Below are 21384 nucleotides of genomic sequence, written 5' to 3'. Positions count from 1 at the left end.
CATATATCATGCATATACAAAGAATAAGTCCCTCATAAGAAGGATGATAAGAGACATGATACACCCCCATAATAAAGAAGCTCCCTACAAGAATGGTGAGTGTTTGAAGACAAAAAATAGTCCAATGTATACAAACAACATTTCTCCCCTTGGGAAGAAGATAGACCAAGTACAAATGTAGGCATGCTTCCCATTCTGATAAGAACTAGGAAGTAGAATCCAAATGAAGTATGATGATGATGCCATAAACCAATCCATATCCAAATGAAAGAGGAAGAAGATCTCCAAGTATGCATCTCTGAAGACTGAATAGGTCTAGCACAAAGATTTCATCACATCATCATGCTGAACCATGAAATGTGGCAAACCAAGTGAAGAAGAAGAATAAAGAGTGTCAATCTCCAAAGAAGGTGAAGAAGTATCTGCAACTATGATGCTATCATCAAAGAGGAGAAACGCTCTCAAATATGTTTCCTGAATCTGAAATGTGAGACTCCACAAATAATGAAGCAATATCTAGCAAGTAGGAATTCCAATTAGGAAGACAAATACATATGCCTTGTAATGACTCTTTGGAATCAACGACAAGAGATGAATGTGTGATCTCTACTAGAGAAGTAAGAGTTACATGAGGAGTCACTGGATCATCCTTGCTCTTAATATATGCATTATACTCAATCTCATCCAAAGCATAATCATCATAGGGAGTATTATCCTGCATCATCAAGAGGAATGAGGCAATCTAAAGTAGGATCATCTCGGAAAGGAGGTGATGGAGATAAAAAATAATTAGACCTCCATTTGACAAATAATGTCGAAAATATAATGGAAATATAATACTGAAATAAGAGGTGCCAATAAGAGAGGAATGCATTGTGTGGTCAACATTTGAAAATTAACACGCCTACTGTCTTGGTCCAAGATGTTGGTCCCATTGAGAACTTATGTTTTACAGCAGGAGAAAATATTCATTTATGGCAGGAAATGAAGGCAAAGAAACATTATTAATTGTCCAAGATGGGAGCATAGAGCTGACTGGCATATCAGAAACTAGTTAGTCAAGGCTTAAGAGGTAACAGAACACATTGTTAATTTACGCAGCCATTAATTGTTCAAAGCTGTCATTTGAGTTTATACCAAGATCATGAGAGGAGGTAGGAAAAATTTGAAGAAAGAAGCTCTCCAAGGCTGCTCTGAACCACAGGCAGGCCAAACTATAATGCAAATAGTTTCCTTTGAAGGGTCCAATCTCATTGAGGTACATATAGTACATCACTCAATTGGAGTGGCGTACTGGATTCTATTTTAAATGGGCAGTACCTGAATCTCTTACATGATAACTAGCATCATCTCCAATAGTTGCTTCTAGATCAGATTGTTGCAATCAGATTTGAGAGATTGTTTCTGAACCCTGTTGTGTGTTGAGAGCCTCTACTTTTGATTATCCAGGTAATGGACAGTACGGGTTCAAAATCTTTGGCATTGTTTCCAGCCAAATTTCACAAGAGTCTTTGGATAAAGCAAGGAAGCTATGTTTTGGTAGAAGGAAGTGATAGAGAAAGAGCAATGGAAGCAGATTTCTGCTAGGTGTCTCTATTGGTTTATGGAAAAAGTAATTTAACCAAAGAAGTGAAGGAACAGAAGTAACACATAATATATAGAGCTCCAATTCATTTATATTATCATCGATCATTCATATATATGCCTGAAGGCTTTAATGCTGATAAACAGCACTCGGTTACTGTAAGGAAAAATTGCTGCACTTAAGGAGAGAGTACGCAGCTATATTGAAAGCAGGCATCATCATTGGCACCCAGTCTATAATTTGTTTACTAAGGAGATTGAGAACACTAATAGGATGAGAATGGGCCTTTGCCTCAGACATACAATGAATTATCAAAACATAAGTGAAAGATCAAATAGAAAATCTGCATTGCTACTGAAAATGAAGGAATAATATATTTGTTTGCTTCAGACTTATAAACAATAGACGAGATTCTCCACAATACTTTCTTATAGAGACAACACCCCAATCATATGTATTGCAGTGACAACAACTAATTGATGAGCAAAGGTTACATACACAATGAATTTCCCAAGTCAAAGAAATGGAGGACCTGTTCATTGCAATACAAGTTTTTCTTGTGTTGAGCATGCACAAGGTCATATGAATCTGGAAGACACCATCTGTAGAAATTCGAAGCCATCACAAGACCGAATAGAATTTGAATCAGAGTCTCATGTGTATGGAGGCCATTGGGATGAACTCAGAAGGTTTAAAAAAAAAACAAAATAGTGCATCGTGAGCCTTGCACATGCCGTCCGTTGCATCCTAAAGATGTCAAAGCATTTGGTGGAGGGTCAACGATTGAAGAAATATGTCATTTTCTCATGGAAAATTCTATGAAGCCATGCCTTGCATTCAAAGATTCATGAAATCTGTTCCATACTTGATACAATCTGCAGAGTATTACATTCGTGAAGTATATAACACTAGTCATGCTTATTCGGAAGTCAATATCTAAAGGATATTTTGTGTTCTTTCGCAGGTCTGGAGAGTATATGCTGAAGAAAAGGAAGTTTCGAGTCAAAGGCATCAGAGGAGGAGCGTTGGGCTTGCGACGGAATTTATGGATGATCTTTTGTCGATGTCGAATGCACAAATTCCTCACAATATATTGATCATGATTGGAGGTCTATTTGTGTGGGCTGAGCCTTGCGATTGATGAAGTGATCAATATAGAGGAACCCAAGATGGGTATCATGGTTGCCATCAAATCTTCAGCAGTTATATGTTTGAAGTTTAATCTTTATCTTAGTAAAATTCTTTCTTTAATATAATCGCATAGTTATAAATTGCGATTAGGTATTGTGAAGAGTGGTGTCTTTTTGTTTGCACCCTTTTTACCTTTATAAATATATGATGTGAAATCACACAAGGGGAGACATTCATATTTTTAATTTTTTACCTATGCTATACTCTCTGATATGTTATATTTTTTCATCTGAAAGAAAATGACCTTTTGAACTAAGCCTGTGGATGGTGGATTAATTGGGTGGATTTGTGCGATCCAGATACATTCGCAATAAATTGATCATCTGTAATGAGTGCCTTTGTTGTGATTTATTTCTGGCATAATTATTTATTTTATATATCAGAGTTATAAACTATTATTGAGTTGTGTCCTTTATAAATGTTTTTTTATTAATTTCTATAAATGTTTTAGTATTCGGATAAGCGAACTGGGTCGTTATTGCATTTTAAATTAGATAAACATTAATATTGTGAAATATTTAATTATTTTCGTATTTATGTCTAATTTGTCTCTGCAGGAGTTAAAGTGCATTTTAGACTAGTTTAAATTGCGTTTATATAATTGATCCGTCACATCTGAATTATTAAAATTGTTTATAGTTAAAATATATTAAACTTTATAAAGTTGGAAAGCTCTCAGCGAGATGCTTCCAACCCAGTACTGAAGTACCGAAAATACTGAGCTTTGATTACTTACTAAAAATAGTAAACATTTGGACAACTTGCCAAAACTACTTTGATGGGTCTGAAACTGGAAATGTCTAGGTCAATTCTTGAAATGAACCCTTTAAAGAACCTTTCCACCCCTGAAACCTAGGTGAAGCGAGCCAGCACACAAAATTATAATGTCCCAGAAAAAGGGGACATTACAAAGCCTCCCGTCTCAAAGATTGCTTGCCCTCAAGCAATCCGCTCGTACCTGCAGAAACCAAATGCCAAGATCCCATAGTCGCCTTGAGTAGGAGATTCTACTCCTCAATCAATGTAACCCGGCATGCATCATCCCAAATTCCGAATGGCGAATCAATACGATAGGAATCGATGTGCCAAATAACTAAATGCCAAGATTCGAAGTCTCACCATAAGTGGACACCAACTGCCATGCGTTGCTGCCCTGTGTGCCAATATCCTCAGTCAGGATGAAAGCCTTCCTCCATGAGTGACCCTGTGAATCTCTACTGTCAAGTGAAGATGGGAGCTCCACAATATACCAATATCCACCCCAAGATGATAGCAACCCAACTCTCCAACAGGATCCCCAATAAAAAGCAATACATAGGGACGCTCCACTTGGATCCCAAGTGAGAACTCGTGCACTATCTAAGATACCATTGACCAACTCCTGTAGTATCTGCACCACTGTACCACTCCGGCAATATTTGTACCAATGACAATGGTAGATCTAGCCAATCTGACTCCACCACTATATCACCCTGGTGGAAATGGAGTAATTCTAATCTCTAGAACTCTGATGTGTCAGAAGGCTGAAACACACAGATCATAATCACAACATAATCCACTAGATGTAAGATACTACTAACACTTGGATTCTCGATCAACCAATACATCGTGTCAAACCTGTCGCCACCTGGATCCCAAAACAATCGAACCCCACATCCATTTTCCATTTAGGGGTAAAAATACCTGGTAGCATCTATAACACAAAATCCCTCTACAGCTCCCGCTAAACTCCCATGGATGTGATAACTAACCAAACCATCATGCCAACTGACACCATAGTCGTCCTGTAACCATGTACCCATAAGAGAACTTTGTGACATAGAAGTAGCAAACCATGTTGGATACATGTCAGCTTGATGTATAACCGACAACTTTCCCTGCAAGAATCCTCCACAAATAGCTGAGTTGGATGCTTGCATCCGCAGATCCCACCTTCCGAAGATGGTGAATACCCATCCCACGAAGGATGATATAATTTTGGAACCAACCCACACTGATGCATCATCATGTCCTTCGTGTGTGGGTCAAAAGAAAAATGATGAGCACTCCTCACTGTGTATTCACGGCAAAATGCTCCAACCGCTGTCAATGGCTCATCATTACAAACACTTGAATCAAACAGCTGATCCCTCTGACTCTGAAAATCAACAAGCCGTCATCCGAAATCGGCTGCATGAATGAAGTGACAGATTTGCTTCCAAGAGATGGAAACAAATCAACATGAGAGCTATACTCCCAACCAGATGACTCTCTGTGAATGCCCTGTGTGGATGATGGAGTAGTGTCGTGTACTGCCACACAACTCTCAAGAGAATCCGCCATTGTGACACAAGAGCTACTAGTAAATTGTCCTGTATCAACTGTCATGGCACTAACCTCAGGAGAACTCGATATAACTAGTGGTTCTCTTCTGTTCTCCACCCAGGTACTCGTCCGAGCTGAAATATCTGTGATAGATGTAACCACATCCCTACTACAACCCATGGATATAAAATTCTTATCAACAGCCTCTTTATGTAATTGTACTATATCTACAGTTGGTGGAGACTATGCCAAACTTAATTCCTCTGTAAGCTTCTCAATCTGTAATTGTGACTCTTGAAGGGCCAATTGGGCACTCTGCAAAGTGTCCATAGTCACCTCAAGCTGATGAGTGAGCTTATCAACCTTCTCCTCGTTTCCCTGCAATGCAACATAACAAATGCGATCCCACTCGAGAAGAAAATCTCTATTTACAAGTAGTTGTAGGTAATTTTATTTCATCATTCCAATCGCTTCTCGGAGTGCATGTATCTCTGCAAGGGAAAAAAACACTATCACCATGCTCATCTATCAAAGGAGTACTTCAACCATAGGTGGCCAACATTTGACGAGCAACATCAAAATGCTTAACGGTTGTGGCAACCATCCTGTCATTAACCTTCAATTGGCTTGCTAAATGATGATCCCCTTGTGACAAAACAATTTCACACAAATCTTCCAATTTGTCATCCGTACTGTGATATGAGGCTGAATCAATGTCACTCACTAAATGATAAACAACATTGTCTATGCTTTCATCTAGGCACTCCTCAATATCTAGGGTTTTGTTGCTATGCACCTCATAGGATGGGTCAATTGACGAGGTAGAAGCTGCTGATATAACAATATCTTCACACTCTTCCACTTCCAAGGTGGTTGTGTGTCCATCCACATCATGATCTTGGGATTCATTGTCATCGAATGAATTTTCTAATTCGTTTTCTAAGGTTTGATTTTTGCCCTCCATAAGGTCAGGTGTATGATGGTCACTAACTGCTGGGAATTCATCATAGAGGCTTCTAGATACTATAGTGACCTCTTGTTCCTCTTTCCTTTTAGTACTATTATCAAGTTGATCAATGGCTTCCTATAAATTTCTATACCTGGCCTCTGCAAGGAGATCTCGAGCCAAATCATGGCATTTACTTCTTATCATATCCGTCCTATTTTGCAGCCCTAGTTGAAAGTCCATGTAATCAATGAAAGGAAATTCTTTTTGAAGCTTTGACGAGAATTTGTTATAATTATCGTATAGTCTCCTTACTTCAGTTTTAGTATCGAGTTGGAAGTCCATTTGATTCAGCACCCCCATTGTTTTGGTTTTTGCCGCTATAGGAATGCCCTTTTGATACAACTGCTGCTTTGAAAGGTAATGCATTGCTGTAGATTAACACACACCACTGTAATGATCCCAACTTGAATTCTGAGTTGCTATAATAACTTCACAAATTCCGACCCTGTACTGACCTCACCTAAACTGATCAGAAATCCCAGACTGGTGTAGCTGACATTTCGTCAAACAGTTGTCATAAAACTACGACCCACATGAAACCTGTTACTATTATACTACTGCAGAGAACATGAGTTTAATTGAAATACACATCACTCCATATTTGCTGTATTCGATCCAGGAAGCAGTTACAAAATGCACGTTTGATTAGATACCACCTGTGCACACGATCTACTGGCCGTGGCTTGTATGGTTGAAACAATGTATATGCCTTGCTAATTACGTTTCTCTAATCATAGAATAGCTTGCCAAGACTGGAGGAACTAGGCACTGTTGATTTGCTGGAACATTATGTTTTTCACATTTTGTGCCATCAATAAATATTTAAGTTCCCTGCTTGTGTTCGGATACACTGTAATATAACTATTCCAAGAGCAACCCATTTAACAATCTTCAAATGTTTCTCTAAAAAATCTTTGATCATGTCAAAATCTCCCGTTTTATCAATTGGAATTACCTCCTCCCACTTGTGGTCAAAGATTATAAAGCCTGTAAAGGCCAACTCTACCAAGACTAAGAGAGCAGTAAACACGGAATAACAACAGAGGCAACATTGTTGCCTTGTTGCTACTGCAATGATGCAAACAATAACTCCAATTGCAATGAAAAAATATATAAACTTGGTTACTACCGTATTTGGACGTGTCTCACTCCCTGTCGGTTCTGTATGTTATCGTAGGTAACAAACCCGATAGCTCAGTCACTCCATGTCACATGCTTCTCAAATGCCAAATATTCTCCTTGCTAACTATATTGTCACGTACCCCCGAAGATTGGTAACCCAACGTCAAAGCAGGGGCCTACAGGAGACTGTTTGTGTGTTGCAAATAGGAGAATGGTCGGTATACAACCCTCAAATTTCTATTGCGGAGTTCCTTTTCCCTTCTTGCGTCCACGAGATACCTAGAAGGTCGCGGTGACTTCACGCGCCGTGTTCCAACCCACGTGTAAAAAACATGTGCCAACTGTGTTAGGAATGGAGTACGACGCCTCCATCCGGCCGCCCAATACCTCAACCACGAAAACTTACCATATTCTCCCACTAATCGTCTCCACATAGCACAAAAGGATGGAAATGATAAATCACGACACAACTCTTGCCAATAATAATCAGACATTCAAACTTCCTCTTACATCCCACAGAAATGACATCCGAAACAAAAGCCCATGCTTTGCAACTAAGGCAGTGATGACTGTACCCGCGTTCTTGGTCCCAGCGTTGAATCTCGTGTATACCTCTTCCTCAGTTTGCCATGTATTAACCTGTGCAAACTAGTATTCGTTCTTACCTTGCAAACCAACCATCCATGCAATACAATGCGGGTCTGCTAAGAAAAAGGCGTGGAAGTTCCAGTACGCTGACCAGGTAAAAATGATGATAGGGACTCCTTCACGAAATTACTTTTTATTACTACGCCTAGACCTTGTTCTTCAATAACGAGTAATAAACTAGAAACTTGGATCTTCCAAAAATACCTTCAGATCTATGGAATATTCAACTAGCTCAAACTTCCTTACCTCCCATAGCCTGTTCCTCTGAAATTTTACTGTCTTGCCGATTTCGTAACCAACCTAAATAATGCCGACTAAAAAGAGGATTGGGGTGTGGCTCTAAGTATCGTTGAATACCATCAGATAATTAGTAAACATTTTCATAGTCTGAACCTTTGTTTTTGATATATGCAGATGCTTGTAAATTTGTTTAAAGATATCTCTTTGGAAATCTGAAACTAAACATTTTGATTGTACCTGATAGGATGGCAGGTTCAAGGCTTTGATACCACTATAATATCCCTTTCCAAATATTTACTAAAAACCTCGATTAAAAACTTACAAATTTTGAATCCGAACAGTAAGCCAGTATTTGATACAAATTTCAGAACTTTAACTGATTTATAACAAGTAGATAAACAAACGAGCAAAACTTAGAAAAATATATTAATTTCCTCCAATATTTAGAATTACATATATAAACCAGGAATTAACACAAATAACCCAATATGTGCTACTATATTATACAACAGCAATACAATAACGTGCAACAACTCAAGTAATCCAATCTTATAAACAGAAATAACAGTCAGATTGGAAATGTAAATGAAACCTATAAGAAGGCTAGGTTTGTGTCCAACCTTCGAACGCTCCTTCAAGGGTTTGCATCCTAGAAGAAGTAACCAGCAACTGTTTCTAGCTCCCAAATAATATTTGCTTTGAATATTATATCTTCATATCCTCTCAAGTGGAGCTTGTTGTACCTTTATTACTTTTCCTAATGAGATGCACGCTCATTCAAGCAATGTGGGATAAAACAACTTTTTTGTCCTTTAGTCACTTAAGTAAACATAGTACCTTTTTAAAATAAAGTGACAAGTTAAATGAACTTTAATAGTTACTTAGTCAATAAACCATATAGTCATCAGGCATTAAAATAACTGACCAAATGAACTCTGATGAGCATGTGCAATAGCTCGTTGGAAAGCTCTCGGTGAGACGCTTCCAACCCAACATTGAAGTAATGAAAATACTGAGCTTTGATTACTTACTAAAAATAGTAAGCATCTGGACAACTTGCCAAAACTGCCCTGATGGGTCTGAAACTGGAAATGTCTAGGCCAAATCTTGAATTGAACCCTATAAAGAACCTTTCACCCTTGAAACCTAGGTGAAGCGAGCCAGCACACAAAATTATAATGTCCCAGAAAAAGGGGACATTACAGCCCTCTCCATGGCTAGCCTGGTAGTTGACTCCTCTCGAGCTGTCTCCGCTGCTTCCCAGTTTGCCTGGCTCCTCCGAAGGGTGTAATACGCATCCCTGTGTATCTTGACTATCTCTTAAGTCAAAGCCTCTACTCGGCTCTCCGTACTTGGATCTCTTGTAGCAGCCCAATCTTGGCACATTTCTACTATCTCCACACTCGGCCACCCTCACTCCTCAAAACAAACTGTAAAGGCTGCCAGACATCCTACTCTCATGAAGGATCTCACACTCTCCAGCTCCTTTACTATTGAGTCCAAGGCTTGTATCTCTGCAAAGGCCACTACTTGGCAAGCTCGAGTCACTATAACAGCGAAGAATGCCTCTCTCGTCCCTATTTCTAGCACTATTGGAGGTTGTTATTGAGCACCCATAGCCCTCTATACTGCTTCCGCCATCCGCTCAATAATGCTATGTGGCAGTCCATCAGTCCGTGTTGGATGACTCCCCTCCACCTGTGTAAAGATATGTCGTTCGAGGTGCTAGGGTACGGTGAAACCTTGTACTTAGTTACGTGCTCAACCTCTAGGTTCTACTTTCTCTGTCTGGCTCCTCAAGTGACACTAACAATGCTGTATCCATCATGATCACTACATCTAAATCCACTTCATCCAAATGAACACTCGGTGTCCTCGAACCCTCGCCTGCCGGTATCTCCATCACTCCTTGAGCACCTAACTCCTCATTAGTTACAAGTCCTCAGCCCCAGCCTCTAAAAAAATCTTGTAAGTAGGCTCCATTGTTACCTTCGAAATGGCTATCGCCATTGGTGACAGATGTGCCTCTGTTAATGCCTCTTGAATAGCTAATGTGTCTACAGCAGACTGAATCACAACTGAAGCCGAAGTCATCACCACTAGTTGCCTGTTCTGACCAAACCCCAGAGTGTTGTGTATATCTACTGGAACCAAGTGTCCCATCGTTGAGAGTGCAGGCCATGGAAATCTCAACGGTGTAGCTGTAATTACTTCTACCTCCTCATCCTCTTTGTCCTCCTCGTCGGTGTCTTTCCCCCTTGTGCATGACCAAGTATCCTAAATACTCGTGTGAAATTTGCCGATTTGAATGATATTACTAAGTTGCATCGAAGATAGGAAAACTTACTAGTTCGAGAGAACCTGTCATACATTTCTATCATGATGCATAAAAAACCTTCATAATCTCAAATACAAAATACAGTCATTTGTATAACCCATTCAACTTGTGGCCTTCACCAGATGGTTATCAGGTGTCTCCTGCCACCACTTCCTGCATTCTGCTCCATTCAGCCCTTTAAATGAAACATTCTGCTTTGTGGGATTATTCGTGGCAGCCAACTCTATTGGTTGCTTCCCTCTCTTTTTGCTTGCTCCTGTACTTCTGCCTCCTGCTACATGTACTCCGAATGGAAAAATCTTTACATTCCTGTTCATGGCTGCAGTTGTTACTATGTCTTTTTCCAATTTCCTTTTCCATGCTCTTTTACCAGCTGAATGCATAACTGTCACCTTTTTGTCATTTTGCTTGAAGAAGACAAAAACCGTTAGGTCCGTTGCCTCCATACACACTTATTTCTAGGTTTCCTTTTTCTTCTAATGATGTCCGTACAGATGCGTACGGTTCCTCCTTCCAATGCCTTATTTGGCTATACGGATGCAATGCTTCTCCTTCTAAACTGTACGGTTGAGTGTCTTCTATGTCCTTCTGAATGTGTATTAGCCATCCTTCATTTATGAAAACAGCTCCACTTTCCCTCTGTACTTAGACTCAATGCTACATCCGTACGCCATACGGTAGCATTTGTAGGTTCCTCCTGTTTTGGTTGCTTTGTCCATCCTTCGTACGGTGCTTCTACTCTTTGTTGCATGACTATTGCACAATGAACTTGGGTTCCTTATAAGGTTTTCTGATACTGTACAGCCGTATGGTTGACTTCTTATTTCCACAACTATCCGTATGATATCCTCCCTTTCAATTGATGGTCGTATGATTATGCTTTGCTCTTCTGCTGATGTCCATATGATGGTATAATCTATTTCCTATTGGGCCGTACGATCGTCTTTGGTTCCCTTTTGAAATCACTATTCCGCTCTTAGAAGCCATATGATGATCTTCACTGCTGATAGCCATAGAGTTTTCACTTTCTTCTCTGGAGTTTTTCATACGGTCCCCACCACAATCTTCACACACTCTGTATTCCTGTGACTGTACGGTCGTACGGTGTGCTTATGAGCTCCTCTTGCACACTTCCCGTTCATACGGTGCTATTTTATATCACCATGCCAATACATTGTCCATATGACGTACGATATTGTGTGTTGTTGTCCTCTGTGTCTGCTCTACTGTATGGTGTATGGTGATCTTCTTCTTGTAGCTTCCTCTTCTTGTGCTTCCTAAGTCCATACATCTACTTTCTTTTTATGTCCTCCAGTTTCTTGCTTGTCGTACGATTTGTTTCTAGTGCTTATCCTCTTGTTCATACGATACTTGCTTCTTCTCCTTTGTGATTATAAGAGTGGCTTTTATAGTCTTTAGTTCTAATATTGTTTTGTCGTTGCTCATGTAACTTTCTTTTATATTTACTGATTGTGGGACTGTACTATGAAAATATGCTCAACTTTATATAATATTTACATTTATTTATTTTACATATATACATTATTTATTCTCTTTCAGTTGTTTGTCGGCGGAGGGATGTTTGTTTCATGATAGATTTTTAACTTCAACCCGTTTACTGCATCAGGCACTTCCTTCCTGTCAAACATCCTTAATTTGATTGCCCCATTATCGCAAACCTTGCAGATTTTGTATGGTCCTACCCATTTAACTTTAAATTTGCCTGGTCTGATCTTGTTACGCCCATTGTACTTCAAAACTAATTGGCTTGGTTCAAATTTATTCAACTTCAAGTGCTTATCATGCCATGCCTTCCGTCTGTACTGTGTAACTTTCGTGGCGCATTGTGCCTGCAATCATCGCTCATCTAGTTTATTTAAATTATACAATCTCTCCCATAGACTTTCCATATCTCCTAACTTATTTTCAATCGCGATTTTTAAACTCGGTACCACGGCTTCCTGCCCATACATCAGCTGAAATGGAGTGTGTCCCATAGTTACTTTGTATGATGTGTAGTATGCCCACAACGCTAATGGTAGTTTTTCTTCACAATCTTCTCCTTCGACTATGCAAGATTTATAGATCATCCTGACTAGGATCTTGTTCGTAGCTTCTGCTTGTCCATTGGCTCTCGAGTAGTACGGGCTCGATGGTGAATGATAAATTTTGAACTCTGTTGTCAGCAGTTGGATGACATAATTCACAAAGTGTCCCCCATAGTTGCTTGTCAACTGCAGCAAGATCCCGTACCTTGTGATTATTTGCTCATAGATATATTTAGCTGTGCTTACCACAGAGTTGTCTTGTAGTGCCCGTGCCTCCACCCACTTGGTTAGATATTTCGTTGCCACCATGATGTACCTGCATCTTCTAGTCTTACTTATCTTGAGGAGTTCGACAAAGTCCAGCTCCCATCTTTCAAATAACTCCTGTGCATGCGAAGGATTCAAAGGCATGAAGTCTCTCTTCAGTGATTTTCCATCTCTCTGACATGTATCGTAGGCAATGACCCACTCCCTGGCATTGCTGTGCACAGTTGACTGCCATAACCCTGCCAACAATATCTTCCATGCAGTTGTATCCTACCCCATGTGTCCTCTTGCTGGTCGTTCATGTGCTTCTTTCAACACCTTCGATATTTCGTCCTCTAGAACGCATTGCCATAGAATCTAGTTGGGTCTCATTTTATATAAACCCATTGATCAACTGAAATGGTCAGCTCCTTAGTACTAGTTTCTTCCTCTCGTTCGGTCACAGTTTGCTAGGAAATTGTCCCGTCTATAGATACTCTCCGGTACACGTGTACTAGGATGGCAATACTACAATGTGAAATAGTTGTGCGTCAGGAAAATCATCGTTGACTCCCTCTGGTGGCTCCTAATTTTATCCTCGACAAGTGATCCGCACATACATGACTCTTTCCCGGCCGTACCACCATAACCCTGTCAACACTATCTTCCACGCAGTTGTATCCAGCCCCATGTGTCCTCTTGCTAGTTGTTCATGTGCTTCTTTCAACACCTTCGGCATTTCCTCCAAAACACACCATTGTAGAATCTGGTCGGGTCCCATTTTATATAGTAACCCATTGATCAACTGAAATGTTCAACTTCTTAGCACCAATTTCCTCCTCTCGTTCGGTGACATTTCACTAAGAAACTGTCCTGTCAATAGATACTCTCCGATACACGTATACCAGGATGGCAATACTGCAATGTGAAATAGCTGCGCGTCAGGAAAATCATCGTTGACTCCCTCTAATGGTTCTCTTGATTTTATCCTCGACAAGTGATATGCACTTACATGAATCTTTCCTGACTGTATCACAATCTTGAATGTAAATTCCTGCAACGGTAACAACCACTTGCTTAGCCTTCCCTAAATTATCGACTTGTTCACAAGGTATAGCAATGCTTGATGATCCATATAAAATATGTACGGTGTCACCAGTAAATAATGCCTGAATTTTTGTTCTGCGTACACCATTCCGAGTGCTTCTCATTCTGTTGAACTGAAATTTTTCTTCGCTTTAGATAAGATTTTACTCGTAAATTATATTGGATGATCCATTCCGTGGTCACTTGTCTATGCCAGAGTTACTCCAATCACATAGTTCGATATATCAACATGAACATGAAATTCCTTATCCCAGTTCGGATAAGCTAGAATCGGTGTTGTGGCCAACCTTGTTTTCAATCCATTGAAAGCTTCATTCTGCTCCGCTTCCCATTTATAAGGTTTTCCCTTGCAGGTAAGTTTGTCTAGTGGGTAGGATATTTTCACAAAATTCTTGATGAACCTCCAGTAGCATCCAATACGTCCGAGGAATGATTTTACTTCTGATACATCCATCGATGGTGGCATATCCAAAATTTCACAGATTTTGTCAGTATTTGTCTTCAATCTTGCTTTCCAGACTATTTGTCCTAATAGCTTCCCCTGTGGCACCATGAACCTACACTTCTTCGGATTCAATGCGTTTGCATCTCTCCATGCATTCTCTGAGTGCTATTATATGTTTATCCTTTGTGCTAAAAATTGATCAATCTTCCACGAATACCTTTAAGTTTCTGATAGACATTCTATCAAATATGTGTAAGATGATTCTCTGGAACGGCCCCAAATGTTTACTGTACAGGGTAAACGAATACTTATCGCATATAGTACAATAAGATATGACACAAAACAGATACTTTATTCATATACACAATATGCACTCCAATGCTTACAATATGATTATGATGTTTTCTCAAAAGTCCCTTCTAGATGGTGTACATATACTTTCCCAAAGGGTGACTCAACTGTCACACAACCCTTTCAGATACAATTCTACCCGTCGGCTACAATATAGAATTTACCAACAACACTACAAATCAAGTTTATAATATGAGCATTCTTTTCTTCCCTTGTGAGTTTGGCTTAGGATTGAGTCTATAAAGATGAGGCAAGAGGTAAACCCATCTACAATGAGTGATTATTCCTTTTGCCCATGACTCATAATTATCCTTAGTCAAAAGTGTTACCACAGGATGTGTTTCATAGCCCATGATTATATCAATGATACACTTCTCACATCAAAAAATGAGATCAACGAATGATTATACTCAACAATCGGGATATAGTAGACTTAGATCAATATGCAAGGAACCAAACTAAGGCCTATGCATTACAATTGCAAAACTAAGCCAAATTTTGAAAGGAGAAGTTCTAATCAAAGTCACTGGAAACTAATACCAGGTCTGGAAAATACAGAAAAAAATATTAACTTTCACAAAAGTTGCTTTTGAAAAGGAGTTTATATGAGCCCAAACGATGTCTTGGAAGATGCAAAAATCGGTATTTGCAAGTTTCAAAAAAAATCAGAAACAAAGATCCAAATTAACTTGCATCACTGTGTAGATTGTGAAATTCTACCCCAAAACAAAAAATTATTGCTCCGAAAACAGAGTCTGTATGAGTGAGATATACTATGTTTTTGGAGCCTTTTTTTTGGCTTTTCCATGCTAGTTATATTGATTACTGTTTTGACTTATTTATGGTTGACGTCCTAAAGGTAGATATAATTAATGGTTTAAACTTTACATGCTATGGTAGAATATTTATTTATGTTGCATCCTTTGTACATATATTTAGTTTTAGCTGGTACTGCCTTTTTGTCTTTTTAATGCTATTTTTACTGATTGTGTTTCTCAAATCCGATGACTTATTTTTGGTTATTTTTTGGCAGTTTAATTTTATTATGTTTCTGTTTCTTTCTAGCACGTCTTGATTTTAAATAAATTAAATACATGAAAATTTCAGCAAGATTCATGTCTCCACACAATAGGGTCCAAACCACATATAGGATGTATCAGGGCTATAGGCAAATATATTAATAAAATGGAGAAAATAATTCAGTTTCATTAAGCCTTTGATGGATTGTTTTGGAAGTATTACTGAAATGGCCTCTCATAGAGGTCTGTCAATGTCCCATATTCTTCTAAGCTCATTAATACAATATACATCTCTTTATGGCGGTACAACTGCCAATGACCATTATATCATGCGAATGTTAAACTTGATTGTCTTACTAACATTATTATCATTTTTTGTTCTTTCTCCAATGCGAGTCTTCTCCTTGTTGTCTCCCTCCTTAAAACTGTAAAATTCATTTGCATTAGTTCTGTTAATATTCTATTTACTTTCCCTTCCTTTCATTGTGTTTGTAAAGGTTGCAGCTCAACAGGGCAACTATCTTGCAAGGTGTTTCAATAAAATGGACGAGTGTGAAGCTGAGCCTGAAGGTCCTTCACGCTTTAGGGGGTCAGGGCGTCATCGTTTTCGCCCATTTCGGTATGAGTTGATACTATCGTCGAATTCATTTGTTATCTCAATCTTTCAATTCATTGGAAACTTTATATACTACTAAGCACATGCCACTTACACTACTGTCAAATCTGAATTGAAAAGTTTATATACTACTAAGCACATGCCATTTACACTACTGTCAAATTTTCCCTACCTCAGTCGTTCTTTAGAGTCTGTTTACCAATGTTTTTTAAGTGCTTATTAATGACATTATCCTCTTAGTAGATATCTAAAACATGGAGACTTTTGATGTTAAAATTCTTTTTTGACAGGAATATATTTTATTTAAATTTAGTGATGCTGAATTCACATGAATTTTGACAATACGAAGATAGTTAATATAAAAACAGATGCTTAGTCATTGATTTCTCCAAACCGTTGTTGTATGATTTTTTTGAATTCTACTAGATGCCCCTATCTAAAATTAAGATGATTATCATTGTGGACTGTCATACCTCATACATGGATGGCCACCTAGGAATTCCTGTATTTATATGTTTACCTTAATAATGTGCTCTTAAAATTCAGTGCTTCTCATCTTGCAACCACTATGTTGTTACTAGCTTCAACGCCCCTTAGAAAACTTTACGAACAGTCATGTTTGTAGCCAAGGAGGAAGTTTTGTTGTTGTTTTTGCCCATATCAACTGTTATCTTTCCCATAAAGGGCCAAGTATTTTGTGTTGGAATTCTTGTTCCCATGAGAGAATATGCAAAATGTTTCTGATGAGAAATATCAAAGATTTGATTTTTGAACAGAACAAAAAAAGGGAAAAGGGAAATTTTTTATGTTATGCAAATCTCCTATGGTACATTGAGAGAAGTAAGAGGTTGTTTACTAAGCATAAATATGTCATTTTCAAAAAAATCATATTCAATTTAGAAGCTTCAATAAAACCTAAAAGTCAAAATTGTAGCAGCTAAAGGCTTCAAGAGATACCAGATGGATGTAAAAACTGCATTCTTTAGTGGGAGACTATTGAAGAAGTCTATTTAGAAAAATCTAAAGGATTTGTGATTCATAATGCAGCATCTAATTTATGCAAATTGAAGAAAATCCTATATCCCTGAGCCTAGCACGAAAGGATCAACAACTATCTCATGGGCCTAGGGTTCGCAAAGAATGTTGCAAATCCAAATCTTTATTTTAAAATTATCAAAGGGGATATGCTAACTAATCCGCTATGTTCATGACCTGCTAATTACTGGAGAGGAACATTTTATTGTTTAGTGTAAAAGGGACCTGGCATTAGAATTCGACATGAGGACTTGGGTATTTTGCACCACTTCCTAGGTTTGGAAGTCTGGTAGATTCCTGATGGTATTCTTCTAAATCAAGGAAAATGCACTATTAATTTTCTGAAAAGATTTGGGATGTTAAATTGTAGACCAATGTCCACACCCATGGAAACCAACTTACATAAGTTAAAATTTGAGGCAGCAACAGAATCCAGATTTGCAAATCCTACTCTTTATAGACATATTATCGGAGTATTAATGTACTTGGTTAACACTCAACCTGACAGTTTCTATGTAGTGAATGCTTTGAGTCAGTTTATGTGTGAACCACATGAGATACACCTTGTTGCTGCAAAACATATATTGATGTACTTGTTACCTATTTCTCACCTATAGTCTCAAATAGGTAGTCATGCTTGCTACAGAGTGGTCATTCCAAAAATCTGATTGTATTATGCCGTAATGCAAAAACATGACCTTTGATGCCAGTTGTGCATAGATTTTATATTTTATGAAGAAAACAAAGACAAACATAATATAAATTGATGTAACATCAAATATTCGTTTCTGAAAATATAAATCTTATTCATTAAAGTAGTCAAATTCTTCACACAAGCCGTGAAACTAGGTAATGAACATGAAAGACATTGACTAGTGTAAGCGTTGAAAATGCAAATGTGATATTCAGAATAATGGCAAACTGTAGGGGTTTTGTTTCATGAGAAATTTGAAAGCATCCAATGATATCAAAAGTCCAAGCATTAGAACCAGAAAGAAGGAATGTATCAAGTGCAGAAATATAAAAGCTGCAAATGTAATGTTCCAGATTCATTTCAACTGCTGCAAGTGTAATACAAGAAGGTTCTATGAAAATCAAGGGAGAGTCTTTCAGCTTTTATTCTGACTTTTATGATAAAAAAAAAGTAAGGAAACTGACAATTTACTCATGTGGTAAAGAAGAAAAGAAAAGAATCTACAGTGTGAAAAGATCAAGAGAAAACAAGATCTGAAATATTATTCATTCATAAATTTTCCCTGTATATTTCCATACTTGACCTTAAGAACAGGAAAAAGTGGAGCCCTAACTATGTGGTTTTTGATCAATATACAACAAATAAATCTTGTTGGTAATGTCGTGGCTAAGCAAAGATGAAAGCCCTCATTTCAGTAGGAGGGAGATTTAATCATGGTGAACAATGATGGCTGTCCTTAAGAAATTACTAGAAACAAGAGATGGCAAATAGATTTACACCATGGTGAAAGGGTTTGAAGCTTCAACTGTTAACAATCAAGAAGAGATCTAGTGTTTGGCAAATCAAAAAGAGTTGGCTTAAAAAATGTAATTGTGTTTAAAAACAACAGATTCAACAAGCTAAAAGGGAACACAAATAAAGAAAGAGCTCCAAGTTTGATCCACAATATTTCTTTACTGAGCAAATAGGCATTTCAGCCTTTTTGCAAAATGCTTATGCACATGCATGTGCAAGGTAAGTTGTGTGAGTTTAAACATTGTTTCATGGTTTTCAAGTGTAAAAGTTTACCTAAATATCATAGGTTAAAATTTCTTTTCAGCCATCTTTCTATCCCTTTCCCTCAGAAAATTCGTGAGTTTTACTGAAGCATATTATAGGAACTGACCTAGAAACCAGAGGTCTCACTTCAGTTGCATGTCCCACACTGAAGTGATTGCCATGTTTAGCCAGAGATATTGAACTCTTTCAATTTAGTATCGGGTGCAAATTCTGGTAGTTAATAGTATCTACAAAGTACTATTGGATGTGGCTTCAAATTTAAGAAAGTTGACCTAGATATACATGGATACTCTAATTCAGATTAGGCAAGAAGTGTGACTAATCGAAAAAGCGCATCAAGATGCTGCTTCAATTTGGGATCAACCATGATTTCTTGGATTAGTAGGAAACAATCTTCACTACCACAAAGTTCTACAAAAGCATAATACATTGCAGCCGCTATGGGAGCTCGAGAACTAGTGTGGCTTAGAAAGTTGATTTTGGGACTATTTGGTGAGCCCCTAAAGCTTACTACTATCCACTATGACAATCGAAGTTGTATCAAGCCTTGAGTGAATCCAATGTTCCATGATTGATCTAAGCATATAGAGATTCCTTACCACTATGTGAGAGATATGGTTGGAAGGGATGCCATCTAGTTCGAGTATATTAGTACAAGTGAACAAACAACATACATCCTCACCAAGCCTCTCTCCAGAGTTAAAGTTGAACACTTTAGAAAGAAACTTGGTATGGTTGAAATGTAATTTATTGAGACTATCTCTCAAAATTGATTTATTTGGACATATATATATATATATATATATATATATATATATATATATATATATATAATGTGCAAACTCTTTTTGTCATATGCATGACTCTATGACTTTATACACCCCTGTGTATATTATTGAAAGGTGACAATCTTTCTGATAATATACACTTGTGTCTAACATTGCAAGGTGATGACTTTGCAATGTTCACTATCACATTGTAAGGTGATGAATTTGCAATGTTCACTATCACATTGCAAGTCGATGACTTTGCGATGTTCACTATCATCTTGAATATGATGTGACTTGATATACATGTCATGATATTTAGTATCTCTTGGATGTTTTGATAGATTTCATGAAATGTGATATCTAATGTATCATTAGATTCCCTTATGAGATAATCATGGTGGGTATTATGTGACATAATATCTGTGGACATGCCGTGATATGTTATGGTAGACATCATGAGACGCGATGTCAGTGCACATACCATAATCACGATATAAGAATGTCATGCGACTTGATGTTCTATATACTCCTTGATATCACGAGTAAGTGATACCTAAATTGATTAATACTTAGTTATCTTCCCTAGTTACGAGTGTTGATATCTAATAGCTTTGGTCAAATACAAGGATAACTGATTGTGGTGATTGTATGTATGTGTGCATGCATGTATGAATATCAGTGAACTGATATACATGCATGCATAAACACTCACATAATCCTTGTGCTAAATTATCATTCCTTGAAATTCTTACAGCAATTATCCTTGCATTTAATTGAAACTATTCATATCAACTAAGTATACAAAAATCTGTACTTCTAGATTATATTATCTCTTGGTGATTGAGTAAATGATCTATTACATAATATCAATCTAGTATTGATCATATTTGTTCTCAATATATATTATAATTCGATCGAGCAAATGATCCATCTTGGAATATGCAGATCAAAGGTCTTTTATATGGATTTTGTTTATTGCTTAGACACACACGATTAGTACGAGTCTGTTAGAGAATTCATTATAAACCTCCGTGTCTCTTCATGAGAAAACATATCATGAGTGTAAATGTCCGCTCATGACATGTCTCTTAGAACCATTATAATTATAGACCAAAACCAAGAGATATGCATCGAAATTCATAAATGCATTCTCTCTTCAGATCGGCGACTTCAGACTAGAGATCAATATATATATATATATATATATATATATATATATATATTCAGACTTGACATACAGTCTTCATTATTGTTGTAATTCAGATCCACACTAATCTGATTATCATCTGCAAGTAAATTAAATTGTTAGTATTCCTCAACTTTGAAAAATTGCCATTACTATACCAGTCTAATCATAAGCTTGATTAACATTTACAAAGAGGATGTAATGTCCCAGGCTATGGTTAACAGATTTCCAACAAGAAACAACTGAGAATATGCCCTAGTATGAAGTCCGTACGGTTCAGGAATTGCTTCTAAAGTGGCCGTATGGTGATTGAGGATGAGCTGTAGTGGCTGTACGAAATCAAACTGGAAGTGGTGAAGTGAAGGGTAGCC

At 37.7% G+C, this 21384-nt stretch overlaps 1 protein-coding gene across 1 annotated transcript in view; it reads left to right on the top strand.

The window, feature by feature from the left end:
- Positions 1-21384, top strand: part of LOC149554274 (external alternative NAD(P)H-ubiquinone oxidoreductase B1, mitochondrial-like) — a 123438-nt gene that overhangs the window by 83106 nt on the left and 18948 nt on the right. The window contains exon 8 of the mRNA XM_089789494.1: positions 16151-16272. Within this exon, the coding sequence (XP_089645620.1) occupies positions 16151-16272 (122 nt within the window). The remainder of the gene's footprint in view (positions 1-16150; positions 16273-21384) is intronic.

This window comes from Cupressus sempervirens, chromosome 6 (genome assembly GCF_028749045.1).
Source record: "Cupressus sempervirens isolate cs-2001-9-10 chromosome 6, ASM2874904v1, whole genome shotgun sequence".
Classification (NCBI taxonomy): Eukaryota; Viridiplantae; Streptophyta; class Pinopsida; order Cupressales; family Cupressaceae; genus Cupressus; species Cupressus sempervirens.
Note: the sequence above shows the minus strand (reverse complement) of the source record. Positions and strands in the feature narration are given on the sequence as shown.